This window comes from Macaca thibetana, chromosome 16, assembly GCF_024542745.1.
Source record: "Macaca thibetana thibetana isolate TM-01 chromosome 16, ASM2454274v1, whole genome shotgun sequence".
NCBI lineage: Eukaryota > Metazoa > Chordata > Mammalia > Primates > Cercopithecidae > Macaca > Macaca thibetana.
The window spans coordinates 73,584,784-73,602,786 of record NC_065593.1 but is presented as its reverse complement, the minus strand read 5'-3'; the positions used below and the strand labels follow the sequence as shown (position 1 = coordinate 73,602,786).

The 18,003-nt window shown below is 38.3% G+C and overlaps 1 protein-coding gene across 15 annotated transcripts in view; it reads right to left on the bottom strand.

The window, feature by feature from the left end:
• Positions 1 to 18,003, bottom strand: part of CEP112 (centrosomal protein 112) — a 537,631-nt gene that overhangs the window by 441,912 nt on the left and 77,716 nt on the right. For 7 of the 15 annotated variants that reach the window (XM_050762401.1, XM_050762392.1, XM_050762395.1 and 4 more), the window contains 2 exons: positions 16,464 to 16,511; positions 16,136 to 16,216 (listed from right to left, as the gene is read on the bottom strand). The exons of 3 other annotated variants lie outside the window; for them this stretch is intronic. In XM_050762401.1, coding sequence (XP_050618358.1) covers positions 16,136 to 16,216; positions 16,464 to 16,511 — 129 coding nt within the window. The remainder of the gene's footprint in view (positions 1 to 16,135; positions 16,217 to 16,463; positions 16,512 to 18,003) is intronic. 5 more of the 15 variants (XM_050762393.1, XM_050762390.1, XM_050762394.1 and 2 more) reach the window with 1 other exon arrangement.

The window sequence follows — 18,003 nt, the reverse complement described above, 5'->3', positions numbered from 1 at the left end:
ACATGGTGAAACCCCCGTCTCTACTAAAAATACAAAAATTAGCTGGGTGTGGTGGCATGTGCCTGTAGTCCCCGCTACTTGGGAGACTGAGGCAGGGGAATCACTTGAACCTAGGAGGCGGAGGTTGCAGTGAGCCAAGATCGCGCCACTGCACTCAAGCCTGGTGACAGAGTGAGGATCTGTCTAAAAAAGAAAAAAAAAAAGAAAAAGAAAAATCTTAAAAGCAGTCAGAGCAAAAGAGGCATTACATTCAGAGAAACAACAAGCTCTCCAGCAGAAACAATAGAAACCGGAGGACAAAGGAATAATATCTTAGAAGTGCTAAAAGAAAAATTCAGATAAAATTCAGATGACATATCACCAGTAGAACTGCACTAAAACAAATAATAAAAGGTATTCTTAAAGATGAAAACTTAGAAACTCTGAAATGAAGGAAAGTACTAGAAATAGTATGTAAGCAGAGATACATAAAAGCCATTTTTATCTTCTCATAATTCCCCAAAACACAACTATTTAAAGACAATACAACAACCTTGAAAGTTAGGTTTCATCAGGTATTTAGAATTATGACAATAGCACAAATGATTGTAGGGTTAAATTAGATTTTACTGTTTTAAAGTTATTAGATTTATGAGGTGGAAATTAGAAAATGGGAAAAGTCCAGTATAAGTGGCACAATATTGACACTAAAAACTGACTTTGATATGGTAACGATGCATAATTTTAGCCCACAGCAGCCGCAGTAAGAGCTGCCCAAGGAGAGTCTGAGCTCAGACACACCTAGTCCTGCCCCCACCTGCTAGGCCTTCCCTATCCACCCTGGCAGCTGAAGACAAAGGGCACATACTCTTGGGAGTTCTAGGGCCCTGTCCGCCACTGGTTTCTCGCCATAGTACCACAGCTGATGCTCTCTGGAAAGTGCCGCCCTCCGGCAGGAGGCCAACCAGCACAAAATAGAACTGTAAACCACTAAAGCTAAGAACTCTCACAGAGTCCATTTCACCCTCGTGCCACCTCTACCAGAACAGGTGCCGGTATCCATGGCTGAGCCACCCATAGTTCACATCACAGGACTCTGTGCAGACAACCCCTAGTACCAGCCCAGAGCCAGGTAGACTCGCTGGGTGGCTAGACCCAGAAGAGAGATGACCATCACTGCAGCTCGGCTCACAGGAAGCCACAACCGCAGGAAAAGGTGGAGAGTACTACACCAAGGGAATACCCCATGGGACAAAAGAATCTGAACAACAGCATTCAGTCCTAGACCTTTCTCAGGCAGCACCTACCCAAATGAGAAGGAACCAGAAAACCGACTCTGATAATATGACAAAACAAGGCTCTTTAATCCCCCAAAAAATCACACTAGCTCACCAGCAATGAATCCAAACTAGAAGAAATCCCTGATTTACCTGAAAAAGAATTCAGGAGGTTAGTTACTAAGCTAATCAGGGAGGCATCAGAGAAAGGTGAAGCCCAATGCAAGGAAATCCAAAAAAGCGATAAAAGAAGTGAAGGGAGAAATATTCAAGGAAATAGATAGCATAAAGAAAACACATTCAAAACTTCAGGAAACATTGGACACACTTAGAGAAATGCAAAATGCTCTGCAAAGTCTCAGCAATAGAATAGAATTGAACAAAAAGAAGAAAGAAATTCAGAGCTTGAAGACAAGGTCTTCGAATTAACCCAATACAACAAAGACAAAGAAAAAAGAATAAGAAAATATGAACAAAGGCTCCAAGAAGCCTGGGATTATGTTAAACAACCAAACCTAAGAATAATCGGTGTTCCTGAGGAGGAAGAGAAATCTAAAAGTGTGGAAAACATATTTGGGGGAATAATCAAGGAAAACTTCCCTGGCCTTTCTAGAGACATGGACATCCAAATACAAGAAGCACAAAGAACACTTGGGAAATTAATTGCAAAAGGATCATCACCTAGGCACACTGTCGTCAATGTATAGATTATGAAGACTTTCTCGCACTCTGTGAGCTGTTTACTCTGCTGACTGTTCCCTTTTACTGTGCAAAAGCTCTTTAGTTTAATGAAGTCCCAACTATTTATCTTTGTTTTTGAGGTTCTTAGTCACGAAATCCTTGCCTAAGCCAACATCTAGAAGGGGTTTTCCAATGTTATCTTCTAGAATTTTTATAGTTTCAGGTCTTACATTAAGTCCTTAATCCATCTTCGTTGATTTTCATATAAGGTGAGAGATGAGGTTCCAGTTTCATTCTCCTACATGTGGTGAGTCAATTATCACAGCACCATTTGTTGAAAAGGGTGTCCTTTCCCCATTTTATGTTTTTGTTTGCTTTGTTGAAGATTAGTGGGCTGTAAGTATTTGGGTTTATTTTTGGGTCCTCTATTCTGTTCTATTCTGTGGTTTTGTATCTTTTTCTTTTTTTTTTTTTTTGAGACAGAGTCTCACTCTGTTTCCATGTTGAAGTGCAGTGACATGATCTCAGCTCACTGCAACCTCCACCTCCCAGGTTCAAGCGATTCTCCTACCTCAGCCTCCCAAGTAGCTGGGACTACAGATGTGCGCCACCATGCCCGGCTAATTTTTGTATTTTCAGTAGAGACGGGGTTTCATCAGATTGGCCATGATGGTCTTGAACTCCTGACCTCATGATCCACCCGCCTCGGCCTCCCAAAGTGCTGGGATTACAGGCGTGAGCCACTGAGCCCAGCCAGTTCTATATCTTTTAAGTGGAGCATTTAGGCTATTTACATGCAATGTTAGTATTGAAATGTGAGGTACCATTGCATTCATCATGCTCTTTGTTGCCTGCACACTTTGGGTTTGTTTTTTGTTTTTGTTTTTGTTTTTTAACTTGTATTTTTGTTTTATAGGTCCTGTGTGATTTATGCTTTAAAGAGATTCTGTTTTGATGTTTCTAGGATTTGTTTCAAGATTTAGAGCTCCTTTTAGAAGTTCTTGTAGTGGTGGCTTGGTAGTGGCGAATTCTCTCAACATTTGTTTGTCTGAGAAAGACTGTATCTGTCTTTCATATATGATGCTTAGTTTCACTGGATACGAAATTCTTGGCTGATAATTGTTTTGTTTGAGGAGGCTGAAGATAGGGCCCCAATCCCTTCTAGCTTGTAGGATTTCTGCTGAGACATGGGCCAACAAACATGTGAAACATCAATAATCGTCAGAGAAATGCAAATCAAAACCACAATGAGATGCAATTTCACACCAGTAAGAATGGCTATTACTAAAAGGACAAAAATAATAATGATACTTAACATACTGGCAAGGCTGCTAAAAAAAAGGAATGCTGCAGGGCACTGTGGCTCATGCCTATAATCCCGACACTGTGGGAGGCTGAAGTGGGTGGATCACTTGAGGTCAGTAGTTCAAGACCAATCTGATCAACATGGTAAAACCCCGTTTCTATTCTTGCATATGTATATCAGGATACACATATAAGGTTATTCATAGAATTATTATTTGTAAAGGCAAAAAATTAGAGTAACTTTATCAAAAAAAGGCAAGAAATGTGATATTCATTAAACAGAAAACAGTGCAAACAAATCTATTACAATTATATGGCACAATATGGATGAATGCCTCTAACATACTATTGAGCAAAAGAAGCAAGACATAAAAGAATATCAAAAGTTTAGTTCTCTGTGGACACAAACAAATGAAAAAACATTCCAAGCTCATGGATAGAAAGAATCAATATCATGAAAATAGCCATACTGCCCAAAGTAATTTATAGATTCAATGCTATCCCCATCAAGCTACCATTGGCTTTTTTTCACAGAATTAGAAAAAAACTACTTTAAATTTCACATGGAACCAAAAAAGAGCCCGTATAGCCAAGACAATCCTAAGCAAAAAGAACAAAGCTGGAGGCATCATGCTACCTGACTTCAAACTATACTATAAGGCTAGTAACCAGAATAGCATGTTACTGGTACCGAAACAGGTAGATAGACCAATGGAACAGAACAGAGGCGTCAGAAATAACCCCACACATCTACAACCATCTGATCTTTGACAAACCCCCCCAAAAAAAACAAACAATGGGGAAAGGATTCCCTATTTAATACATGGTGTTGGGGAAACTGGCTAGCTATATGCAGAAAAATGAAACTGGACCCCTTCCTTACACCTCATACAAAAATTAACTCAAGATGGATTAAAGGCTTAAACGTAAGACCGAAAACCATAAAAACCCTAGAAGAAAACCTAGGCAATACCACTCAAGACATAGGCATGGGCAAAGACTTCATGACTAAAATACCAAAAGCAATAGAAACAAAAGCCAAAATTTACAAATGGGATCTAATTAAACTAAAGAGCTTCTGCCCAGCAAAAGAAACTATCATCAGAGTGAACAGGCAACCTACAGAATAGCAGAAAATTTTTGCAATCTATCCATCTGACAAAGGGCTAATATCCAGAATCTACAAGGAACAATTTTACAAATTTACAAGAAAAAACACAAATCACCCCATCAAAAGTGGGCGAAGGATATGAACAGACACTTCTCAAAAGAAGACACTTATATGGCCAACAAACATATGAAGAAAAGCTCAACATCACTGGTCATTAGAGAAATGCAAACCAAAACCACAGAGAGACACAACCTCACACCAGTTATAATGGCAATCATTAAAAAGTCAGAAAAGAACAGATGCTGGGAGGATGTGGAGAAATAGGAACACTTTTACACTGTTGGTGGAAGTGTAAATTAGTTCAACCATTAAGGAAGACAGTGTGGCGATTACTCAAGGATCTAGAACCTGAAATACTATTTGACCCAGCATTTCCATTACTGGGTATATACCCAAAGGATTATAAATCATTCTACTATAAAGACACATGAACACATACATTTATTGCAGCACTGTTCACAACAGCAAAGACTTAGAACCAACCCAAATGCCCATCAATGATAGACTGGATAAAGAAAATGTGGCACATATACACCATGGAAAACTATGCAGCCATAAAAAAGGATAAATTCATGTCCTTTGCAGGGACATGGATGAGCTAGAAACCATCTTTCTCAGCAAACTAACACAAGGACAGAAAACCAAACACTGCATGTTCTTATTCATAAGTGGGAGTTGAACAATGAGAACACATGGACACAGGGAGAGGAACATCACACAACGGGGCGTGTCGGGGGGTGGGGGCGAGGGGAGGGATAGCATTAGGAGAAACACCTAATGTAGATGACGGGTTGATGAGTACAGCAAACCACCATGGCACGTGTATACCTATGTAACAAACCTGCATGTTCTGCACATGTACCCCAGAACTTAAAGTATAATAAAAGAAAAAATAAAATAAAATAAAAAATAAAAATAAACAAAAAGTTTAGTTTTCTTCATACAAAGTTCAAAATCTGGTAAAATAAAAATATTTCAATTTTCAAAGATGCAGGTATTAATGCTAAAATCAATATTAAAAAAACAAATAGGTGAAAATTATCATCAGAAAAATCAGAATAGTGGCTACTTCTAGGAAAGATAGTATGATTACAAATGGTCGACAGGAGGCTTCTTAGGATATTGGCAATTACCTAATTCTTGCCTGGGTGGCATTTACAATGGCATTCCTTTGTACAACTATTTATCAAATTATGTGACATTATGCATATCTGAATGCCATGTTTCATAAGAAATCTATACCTGTTCTCTCATTTATTATGTTAATAACTGTGGCTTTCTTTATCCTAGAGTTATTTAAATTATACATTTGACTAACAGACGCATATATAAAAAAAAAAAAAAAAAAGGCCTAATTCCAAGCACGGTGGCTCACGCCTGTAATCCCAGCACTCTGGGAGGCCGAGGCAGGCGGATCACAAGGTCAGGAGTTCAAGACCAGCCTAGCCAACATGGTGAAACCTAGTCTCTACTAAAAATACAAAAATTAGCTGGGCATGGTGGCGAGCATCTGTAGTCCCAGCTACTCGGGAGGCTGAGGCAGGAGACTGGCATGGACCCAGGAGGCGGAGGTTGTGGTGAGACAAGATCGTGCCACTGCACTCCAGCCTGGGCAACAGAGTGAGACTCCATCTCAGGAAAAAAAAAAAAAAAAAGGCCTACTTGGCATGTAAGAAAGAAGCAACATCTCTTTTTAGGCAATAGATGGAAACATTCAATATGGGTGAAAAGAAAGTTCAAAGGAAATTTTCTGTTTTATTTCACAAAAAGAGGAATTTTATACTCTGGTTTCTCTTCAGATTGTATAAATCCTTTGCCTTTTACCAAAGGAGCAATTTCTACCATCTGTTCTCTGAAAACTGACAGTTGCTCTGAAAATTGACCTCTTCTTGTTGTGTTGTCTCTTCTTTCATTTTCAGTGGAAACACTTTTCCAAATGTCATAATGTCAAAAAGCCTTTTTTCAGATTACTAAAAAAAGAAAGAAAGAAAGAAAGACCCACTGCTTGATGATGCTCACTGTCACACAATTCTGTGATGTCGATATCAGAGAAAATATGTTAGCAATTACAAAGGCAAGCAAGTCCAAGTATGTTTGTGAGTGATAGGCTAAAGTTAAAATAAAGGATCACTGTCACTGAACATACGTTTTCCCATAACATATGAGAAATATGTCCAAAATAAATCAAAAATTTTTAAGAATATCTTAAAATATTTAATATGTGGGTCAGGTGCGGCGGCTCATGCCTGTAATCCTAGCACTTTGGGACGCTGAGGCGGTGGATCACCTCAGGCCAGGAGTTCAAGACCAGCCTGGCCAACATGGCGAAACCTATGTCTACTAAAAATACAAAAATTAGCCAGACGTGGTGGCGTGTGCCTGTAATCCCAGCTACTTGGGAGGCTGAGGAACAGGAATCACTTGAACCCAGGAGACAGAGGTTGCAGTGCGCCAAGACTGCGCCATTGTACTCCTGGGCGACAGAGCAAGACTCTGTCTCAAAAATAAAAAAATTTTTATATGTGTATCTATAGCCACCAAAACAAACCACTACAATTCTTTAACTCCAATAAAATTTGATATTAATAGTAATATTAAATTAATATTAATTAGTAAATTAGGTTAAATAATTGCATTAATTCAATTAGTAATTTTACATATTTTATTCATGTAATATCTAAGGTATCTTCTGAACAATTATGAATCTAAAATGGAAGTTGTAGTTTATTAAATAGCTCCATTTCTAAAGGCTAGTTAAATATTTTAAGACTCCCTAAAACTTCAACAAAATTAAATACTATAATAATGCTTCATGACTGATATGGTTTGGCTGTGTCCTCACCCAAATATCATCTTGAGCTGTAGCTACCATCATTCCCATGTGTCATGGGAGGGACCCAGTGAGAGGCAATTGAATCATCAGGTCAGATTTTCCTCATGCTGTTCTCATGATAGTGAGTAAGTCTCATGAGATCTAATGGTTTCATAAAGGGCAGTTTTCCTGCACATGCTCTCTCACCTACCACCATGTAAGATGTGCCTTTGCTCCTCTTTTGCCTTTCGCCATGATTGTGAGGCCTCCCAGCCATATGGAACTATGAGTCCATTAAACTTCTTTTTCATTATAAATTACCTGGTCTTGGGTATGTCTTTATTAGCAGCATGAGAATGGACTAATACAATGACACAGATGAACTCTACAATCTGTACAACATTGGTATCAATTAATTATCTCCAGACTTACTGGATCCTTTAATATAAGTATTTCAAACTCCTAAATTTTTATTTTATACCATTAAGAACTGACTAATGAGGTCAGGCGTGGTGACTCATGCCTGTAATCCTAGCACTTGGGGAGGCCAAGGCAGGCGAATTGCCTGAGCTCAGGAGTTTGAAACCAGCCTGGGCAACACAGTGAAAATCCATCTCTACTAAAAATACAAAAAAAAAGCAGGGCGTGGCAGCGAGCAGCTGTAATCCCAGCTACTCAGGAGTCTAAGGGAGGAGAATTGCTTGAACCTGGGAGGCGGAGGTTGCAGCGAGCCGAGATCGCGCCACTGCACTCCACACTCCAGCCTGGGCGACTGAGCGAGACTCCATCTCCAAAAACAAAACAAAACAAAAAAAAGAACTGACCAATAAAGATTATTATCAGTATTTACAGCAAAACCTCTGAAAGAGATCTAATATTTAAATAGAAAAATAAAATTTTTAAGTAGACCAAAAAAAGAGGTATTTTTTGTTATGTTGGAAGGTGAAAGGCTTTTCTAAGCATAATACAAAAACCAGAAGCCTAGAGAAAAGGCGGACAGATGCAACTATTTAAAAGAAAACTTCTCATGCAAATCAAAACTACCATGAGATATCATTTCAGTCCAGTCAAAATGCCTTTTATCCAAAAGATAAGTAATAACAAATGCTGGCAATGATGTGGAAAAGAGAACCCTTGCACACTGGGTTGGTGGGAATGTAAATTAATACAACCACAATGAAAAACAGTTTGGCCGTTCCTCAAAAGAAAATAAAAATAGAACTACCAATCCACCAATCCCACTCCAAGGTATATACTCTAAAAAAAGAAAATCAGTATATTGAAGAGATATTTGCACTCCCATGTTTATTGCAGCACTAATAACAATAGTGAAGATTTAGAAGCAAGCTAAGTATCCATCAGCAGATGAATGGATAAGGAAAATGTGGTACACATACGCAATGGAGTACTACTCAGCCATTACAAAGAATGAGATATTGTCATTTGCAACAACGTGGATAGAACTGGAAGTCATTATATTCAGTGAAATAAGCCAAACACAGAAACACAAACTTCCTATGTTCTCATTTATTTGTGGAAGCTAAAAATTAAAAACAATTGAACTCATGGAGGTAGAGAATAGAATGATGGTTATTAAGGGCTGGGAAGCATGGTGGGAAGGTAGCGGGGGAGTTGGGATGGTTAATGGATATAAAAAGTAGAAAGAATGAAGAAAACCTATAATTTGCTGGAACAATAAGGTGACTATAGTCAAAAAATAATTTAATTGTACATTTTAAAATAACTAAACGAGTATAGATTGTTTGTAACACAAAGGATAAATGCCTCAGATGATGGATACCCCGTTTATCCTGATGTGAATATTATGCATCGCAGGCCTGTATCAAAATATCTCATGTAACCCACAAATATATACACCTACTATGTACTCACAAAAATTCAAAATTAATTTTAAAAAGTTAAAAATAGAAGAAACCTTCTCTACACTAAAAAGTAGCACAAATCAAGACATTTACAGAGAAAAATACTTGAAAGACATATAAAAAAGAAGTGATACTTTAACATGCAAATTGCTCCAGCATTGATAACAAAATGGAAAAAGAGACTCTCTATACCATTAATGTTTACTTAAATAGACATAACCCTTTTCAACAGTTCTATTGAAATATAATTTATATATCATAAAATTCAAACATTTAAACAATACAAATCAAAGATTTTTAATATATCAGAGAGTTATACAACCATTAGCACAATCTAATTTTAGAACATTTTAATCACCCTGAAAAGAAACTCTATATCCACTAGCCAACACTCCATGCACTCCCATGCCTGCAGCCCTACGCAGACATAACCTTATTTTAAGGACAACTTGTCAATGTCAATCTAAAATGTAAATGTGCCACCCTGTGACTGAGCTATTCCATTTCACATAATTTATTCTGCAAGAAAAGATACATAATACACAAAGATATGGACAGGGGTATTCTTGAAATACCATTTGTTATAGAAAAATACTCTAAACGGCCTATATGCATCAATAGCTTAATAAAATGTGACATATCAGTAAAATAAAATTTATGCAATTATGAATAACAATGGGGTGATATTTCTGATATGGAAAAAAATCATCAGAATATATATGTCAGTCAAAAAGCAATGAAATAGGCCAGGCACGGTGGCTCACGCCTATAATCCCAACACTTTGGGAGGCCTAGGCAGGCGGATCATAAGGTCAGGAGCTTGAGACCAGCCTGAGCAACATGGTGAAACCGTGTCTCTACTAAAAATACAAAAAATAGCCGGGCATGGTGGCGCACACCTGTAATCCCAGCTACTCAGGAGGCTGAGGAAGGAGAATCACTTGAATCTGGGAGGCGGAGGTTACAGTGAGCTGAAATTATGCCACTGTACTTCAGCCTGGGTGACAGAGCAAGACTCAGTCTCAAAAAAAAGCAATGAAATGGTCTATATGTAGTATATGATCTAATTTTACTTAAGAATGAAGTAATCCTAAGAATTTTAAAGAGAATACACATTAAATTTTCAGCAATAATTATCTCTGAAGAATGAGTTGAGAAAGTGATGATTAAATACTTGAGAGCTAATATTTAATTTTAAATAAAGTTGACTCACTTAAAAGAATACTATTTATGGTTTTAAAAATATTACCCAGCAACAATAAAGACATTTTTAGATGAGAACATGCACAAGAGTTATTTTATAGGGACATGTAAGGCTCTAACAAACTTCAAAACAGAAGAGCATTCATCCTCATACCGACAATTGAATGTTGAATAAAAGGGATTTAAACAAGTAGACATAGGATTTTATATTTTTTTTGAGACGGAGTCTCGCTCTGTCACCCAGGCTAGAGTGCAGTGGAGCAATCTCGGCTCACTGCAAGCTCCGCCTCCCAGGTTCACGCCATTCTCCTGCCTCAGCTTCCTGAGTAGCTGGGACTACAGGTACCCGCCACCAAGCCCGAGTAATTTTTTGTGTTTTTTTAGTAGAGACGGGGTTTCACCATGTTAGCCAGGATGGTCTCGATTTCCGGACCTGGTGAGCCGCCCGCCTCGGCCTCCTAAAGTGCTGGGATTACAGGCGTGAACCACCATGCCTGGCCATACCAATTTTCTAAAGAAAAACATATGTTTATAGAACACATAGAGAAAAGAAGAAGAAAACATAGAATATATTACCAGTATTTTTTATTTCTAGGTGTTGATTCTATAGGTGATTTTATTTCCCTCCTTACATATGTCTCTATTTCCCAAAGTGTCTTTAATAAAAATCTATATACTTTCTTTTATAATCAGACATGCTAATTTAAAAGATAGATGAAACTAACATAGTTTTTACACAGGGGCAAATCAGCAGATACTTTTAAATATTGTACAATGGAGAAAAATATGATAAAAAAATCTTCAAAATAAGTCAGAAACAATTATGTAATTGCACAAAGGATTATTTTAGAAAAATGTACAGTGAATATATTTTAATATATGGAATAAGTTTATGATTAAATGCAAACTTCTCAATGATGCCTCAAATATTTTAATACTATGCCCAAAAGAAAAACAAAAACATAAGGATTTCGAAAAATAAAGTCAAACACATTTAAAAATGAATTTCTGATGCAATGCATGATAGCTTCAAATGTTTTTTCTTTGAAAACATATGTGGGTGGCATTGGTATGCTGACTCCTGCCCCCAGTTGTCATCAACAAAATTTTCAAGTGACCACTTCCTTTCAGTTCGTTTAATTATTTTATGGTAAGCAGCCTCAATAGTAAGAATTAATACAAAATATAATTAAAAGGAAAAATAGTTGGGAATGACTCAAAATGATTTTTATAATTAATGAATGACAATTTTTAGAAAAAGAAATTCAAAACAAGAGCTCAAAGGAAGGTATGTCTGAGTATCAGAAATATTACTCCCAAATTTGCTTTTTAAAATGTCATTTGCTTTTATTACAACAGTTTTTTTAACACCAAGATTACACATGAAAGAAAACCCTGAGTCTCATGTCAGCAAGATGGCAGACTAGGACTTTCAAGCCCTTGTCCCTCCACAGAAAAATCAATTTGAACACAAACATGCACAAAAATACCTTCATAAGAGCTAAGCAAACAAGGTGAAATATAGCACAAAATAGGAAAAGACATAACACAGAATGTAGAAAGGACAGTTTTACTCTGCAGTCCAAGGCTGCAGATTTTAAAATACTCACATCACCCCTCCCCCAACTCCAGACAGTAAAGCCTGGAGAGACCCTCCACTTGGGAGGAGGAAAGAAAGGTGAGCACTAGACTTAACTCAGACCCCAATGCCAGGTCAGTCCCAGTAAAACGCAGGACCAGGCAGGACTCATCAGCCCTAGACTCCCAGCCAGTACCCCAGGACTGACCCTGCAAATCCACCCTGGTACAAGGAAAATCTCACAGCCCCAGGTTCCAGACTGGCCCAGTAGATTTAGTCCCTGGGTCCACCCCACCCCATGCTGATCCCAGCAGCCACAGCATCCAAACCAACCCTAGTGCTAGACTGACCCCAGCAGCCTAAGCTTCAGCTCCACCCCAGAGCCAGACCAGCCCCTACAGACTAAGGTTCCTGGCTAGCCTCTGTAGCCCCAGGCTCCAGGTCAGCTCCCAAAACCCAAGACTCCACGCCAGTACCCACAGACTGAACCTCTAGGCCTAACTTGGCACAATGCAAGATCCCACAGTCCCAGGTTCCAAAGCCAGCCCAGCAGACTCAGTCTCTGGACTCACCACATTGCCAGGCAGGCCCAGCGACCTTGTGCTCCAGACTATTCACAGCACAACGCTGGCCCCAACAACTTCAGGTTTCAGGCCTACCCAGGAACCAGGCGAGCCCCCAGAATCCCTAGTCATCAGGCCAGCACCCACAGACTCAGCCTCCATGCTGGCCCATGTGAATATAGGTTCCAGACATACCCAATGACAGGCCAGCCCATCTGGCCCCAGGCTCCAAGCATAACCCAGGATTCAGAGCCAGATCAGCCAACACAATCCCATGCTTTAGACCCACCCAACCTCCCAGTCAACACCTGTGGCCCAGATCCCAGGCTGGCCGCTGGGGCCCCAGTATCCATATTAACCCCTGTGGTCCCACATTCCAGGGGACTCAGGGTCCAGGCCTGACTGACAGACCCAGGGTCCAGGCTCATCCCAATAAACTCTGGTGCCAAGCCAGCCCTCAGAAACTAAGGTTCCAGGTCCATCCCTACAGAATCATGACCCAGGCCCACCCCTGCACACTCAGGCCCCAGGTCTGTCCCAGTGAACCAAAGAACCAGGCCCATCCCAGAACCTGTCTGGCCCCTGCAGATTCTGGCTTAAACCCACCCTAGAACCAGGTCAGCCCTTGTGGATCCAGGTTTCAGGCTAGCCCTAGTGGATACAGATTTCAGGCTTACCATGCAAACCCAGACTCCAAGCTCACTCCCATGGACCAAAACAACACATCTACCCAGTGGATCCAGGCTCCAAGCTCAACATGAGGACCAAGATACCAGGCCCACCCACTTTCTGACTCTGCCTGAGGATTGTAGGAGAGAGCCTACCAATAGGCCAAACAGCCTGCCCAGAATCTCTGGACAGGCTGAATAGTGACTGGCTTTCTCAAATGAAGCCAGTCTACAAAGACTATAGTAATTTTCTACTTCTTCAAATGTGCAGACACCAACATAATGCAACAAGCAACATAAAAAAACAAGGAGACATACCCCAGCAAAAGAAAATAATCTCCCAATAGCTGACCCCAAAGAAATGAAAATATACAAACTGCCTGATAAATAATTCACACTAATGGTTTTAAGGAAGCTCAGTAGCTTCAAGAAAATACAGAGAAATAATTTAATGAAATCAGAAAAACAGTAAGTGTACAAAATGAGAAATTTAACAGAGAAATTTTTTTAAAAATCAAATTCTGGAGCTGAAAAATGAATGAAAAGAAAAATATAACAGAAAGCATTCACAACCAAATTGATCAAGCAAAACAAAAAAATTCTGTAAACTCAAATATACAGGTTATTAGAAAATACGCAGTCAGAGAAGAAAAAGGAAGAAGACTGGAAAGGAATGAAGAAAGTTTACGGGACATATGGGATAGGATCAAAAGAACAAATATTCAAGTCATAGGAGCTAAAGAAGAAAAAAAGAGACAAAGGTATAGAAAGTTTATTTAAAGAAATAATAGCTAAAAACTTTCCAAATTGAGGGAAAGATATATATATCCTGGTACAAAAAGGTCAAAAGTCTCCAATCAGATTTAATTCAAGCAAGATTATACCAAGGCATGTTACAATCAAACTGTCAAATATAAAGAACAAATGGAGGATTCTGAAAATATCAAGAGAAAAGCAAGTTATATACAAGAGACTTCCAATAAGACTAGCAGTGGATTTCATGGAGGAAATCTTACAGGCCAGAAAAGAGTAAGATGACATATTCCAAGTACTGAAAGACAATAACTGCCAACCAAGAATATTGTGAGTGGCAAAGCAGTCTTTGAGAAATAAAGAAAAGATAAAAATGTACCAAGACACAAAAAAGCCTTAGGGAGTTCATGACCACTAGACTTGTCTTACAAAAATGCTCAAGTGAAATCTTGATGCTTAAAGAAGAAGACACTAATGAATAACAAAAAAATACGTATAAAAGGATAAAACTCACCAGTAACAGTAAGTAAACAGTCAAATACAGAATACTCTAATAATATAATGTTGTGGAAATGACTTATATCTTTAGTATGAAGATAATATATTGTTTAAATATCGTAGCCACAATAATTTCTTTCTATACAATATAAAAAGATGTAAACAATCAACAGAGTAAAAAGACAGCCTACACAATGAGAAAAATATTTGCAAGCCCTATATTGAATAAGGGGTTAATATCCAAAATATGTATGGAACTCAAAAAACTCAATGGTAAGAACACTAATAACCTGATTTTAAAATGGGCAAAGGATCTGAAGAGACATTTCTCAAAAGAAGACATGCAAATAGCCACCAGATATATGAAAAACTGCCCAACATTCCTAATCATCAGAGAAATGCTGATTAAAACAATATTGAGATATCATGTCACACCTATTAGAAGGGCTATCAACAAAAACAGCCAGACCAGCCCCTACAGACTAAGGTTCCTAGCTAGGAATTGGATATTGGCGCCCCAGCAGCCCAAAAAGAAAAAAGATCAGTATTAGAGGGGATGTGGAGAAAAGAGAACCCTTGCCCAGTGTTAGCAGTAATGTAAATCAGTGCAGCTATTATAGAAAAACAACATGAAGGTTCCTTGAAAAATTAAAAATAGAAATATATGATCCAGCAATCTCACTATTAGGCATAAATCCAAAGAAAATGAAATCGGTATATTGAAGAGCTATCTGCATCCCAATGTTCATTGCAGCAATAGCCAAGATATAGAATCAATATAAAGTGTCCATCAACAAATAAATGAAGAAAATGTGATATATACACACACACATACACACACGTACACAATGAAATGTTATTCAGTTTTCAAAAAGAAGGAAATCTTTTCATTTAGTACAACATGGATGAACCTAGAGAACACTATGTTAAGTGAAATAAGCCAGGCACAGAAAGGCAAATACCACATGATCTCACTTATATGTGGATTCCAAAAAACGTGAACTCACAAAAGTAGAAAAATGGTGGTTATGAGGCCAGGCGACAAGCAGTGGAGTTGGGAGATACTGGTCAAAGGATACAAAATTTAAGTCAGATGAGAGAGATCAGTTCTAGAGATCTATTGTACAGCATAGCAACTTTAGTTAATAACAATGGATTGTATTTCAAAAATCACTATGAGTACATTTTAAGTATTCTCATTACAAAAAAAATGATAAGTCTGTGAGGTAATTCATGTATCAAGCTCAATTTAGCCATTTGACAATGTGTACATATTTGAAAACATCACGTTGTACACATACAATTTTGTCCACGTGTGGTGGCTCATGCCTGTAATCCTAATGCTTTGAGAAGTCAAGGCAGGAGGATCGCTTGAGGCCAACAGCTCAAGACCAGCCTGGGAAAAACAGTAAGATCCCATCTCTACCAAAAAAAAATTTAATTAGCTGGACATGGTGGCACAGCTATAGTCCTGGCTACTCAGGAGGCTGAAATGGGAGGACTGCTTGATCCCAGTGAGCTCTGATCGTACCACTGCACTCCAGCCGGGCAAAAGAGAGACTCTATCTCTAGAAAAAAACAAAAAACAAAAGACAAAACAGAAAGACAAACCCTGCCTACCATGCATCACGTTTCATATTTGTTTCAAATGCAACCTCTTCCTAGAATATACCATTATTTTAACTAAAACCTGAAAACCTAGATTATATAAAATACTAAAACTATATTATCAATTGGGTTTATCAGCAATATCTCAATCCTACCTCTTTCTCACGTATTCGAGAGAGAAAATGATCATCATGGAAACTGCTGGATTTTCTCAGGCTGAATTTTGGTGTCATCTGCTGAATGAACAGGAGTTATTTAATACGTTTTGAGATCTGGTTTATCCTTAATCCCAAAGAAAACTCCTAAATTGCCTGTGGCCCATACCAAAATAGTACTAACATTGCAGGAAAAAATCACTTCCAAGTGATAAAATTCAATTATCTTTCCTAATGTAGATCTGCATTATTTTCTATAAATAACTTGGTGATTAGTTTATTTTAAAATACCTGCCCCTAGAAAATGTCCAATGGATTTCTCACATACCAGAGAAACTGGGATAGGCTTCTGTCTCAGATATCGAGGATTTTCTATCTGAAAATTTAAAAATAAAACAAAATAAGGATTTATTAATTTTGGAGTTTTAATTATTATTTAATAAAATATAGAATTAAGTTGCCATATGAAACATTTTCTAGATTTCTTAATATTTAATTCATTTTTAGAATGGGTATTGTATGATACATTTTTAGTGGTTCCCTACAAATAAAATATAAAACATAAACTCCTTTGCATGCCAAAATGAACCTACATGATCCTCTCACTGCCTAACTGCCCACTCTCATCTTCCATTACCCTTCACCTCACATTTTATGCTCCCAGGATCCACAATGACTTATATTACCAGAACATGGCAGATGTTCTCATGCCTGTCCACCTCTGAATTTCTCTGCCCAGCCCTCCAAACCCTATAAGCACATACCTATTTGTTCTTAGAGTCTCAATTTAATCACTGCACTCCCAGACGTATTTGGTATATGAATCCTTAAACATACCTTTCCAATAGCAAAGAGAACACAAAATTCCTTTATGACTCTCCCTAAATCTCCCTTTCAGATTCATCTATCTCCACCATACCCCACATTCCCAGGACACCAGACAATTTGTTTTAACTTAAAAGCACTATACTGTCTCCCATGTCTGAGTTTTTGCAACCTGTAAGATCATTCCCCCAACTTCTACACATGGTTAACTTACTCAAGACTTACAGTTTAAAAATCATCTCCCCCAGGAAACTTAGTTCCTACCACTCCAGTAGTAACCCTGGATGCTGGTTCCCTTTTAAAATCTGGCATCTCCCTGTTTCGAAACAGTGTGGACTCTGAAAGCAGAGACCATGACTGCCCTGTTCACCACTCTATCCCTAACACCCAACTCAGCACCCAATGAATATTTCTTCGGAAAGAAGGAAGAAACACGAGGAGAGAAAGGAGTAACCTGTACCTGATTCCACCTTCTTATCAGCTCCTAAAGTAGGAGCTACTCCCATGCCCACTCTCTCATAGCCCTTATGTAATACTTTCAGTGTTTATCAGTATGTCTCCACATCTCTCTCTTTGAACAGAAGGAGTACAGGGATGACGTCTTCTCAGTTCTGTATCTCTGGTACCTAGCACAATATCTAATGTATAGTAGCCTTTCAATAAAGTATTTATTGCATGAATATACTATATGATAAAGTAGACACACTGATAGTTATCTCTACTATTTCACTCACAAATAAAGTAATAATTAAAAATCATTACCATGAAAGTCTAATTTCTTCATATCACAAACCCACAAATTACTACATGGATAATCTCACAAAGTACATGAACACTAACCATCGCTTCAACCTAGGGTAGCGGTTCTTACCCTTGTTAAATTAAGATTAACCTAAAGCTGCCTCCTCACATATTTTTAATTCAGCCTAATTTCTCCATACATGGTGAACTGTAACCTAACTGGATGTGTAAACAGACTACAGCTTACTCTTGTGCCACTCACTGAGTTTTGGCCAAAGGCAATCAATTGTTCAAACCAGATT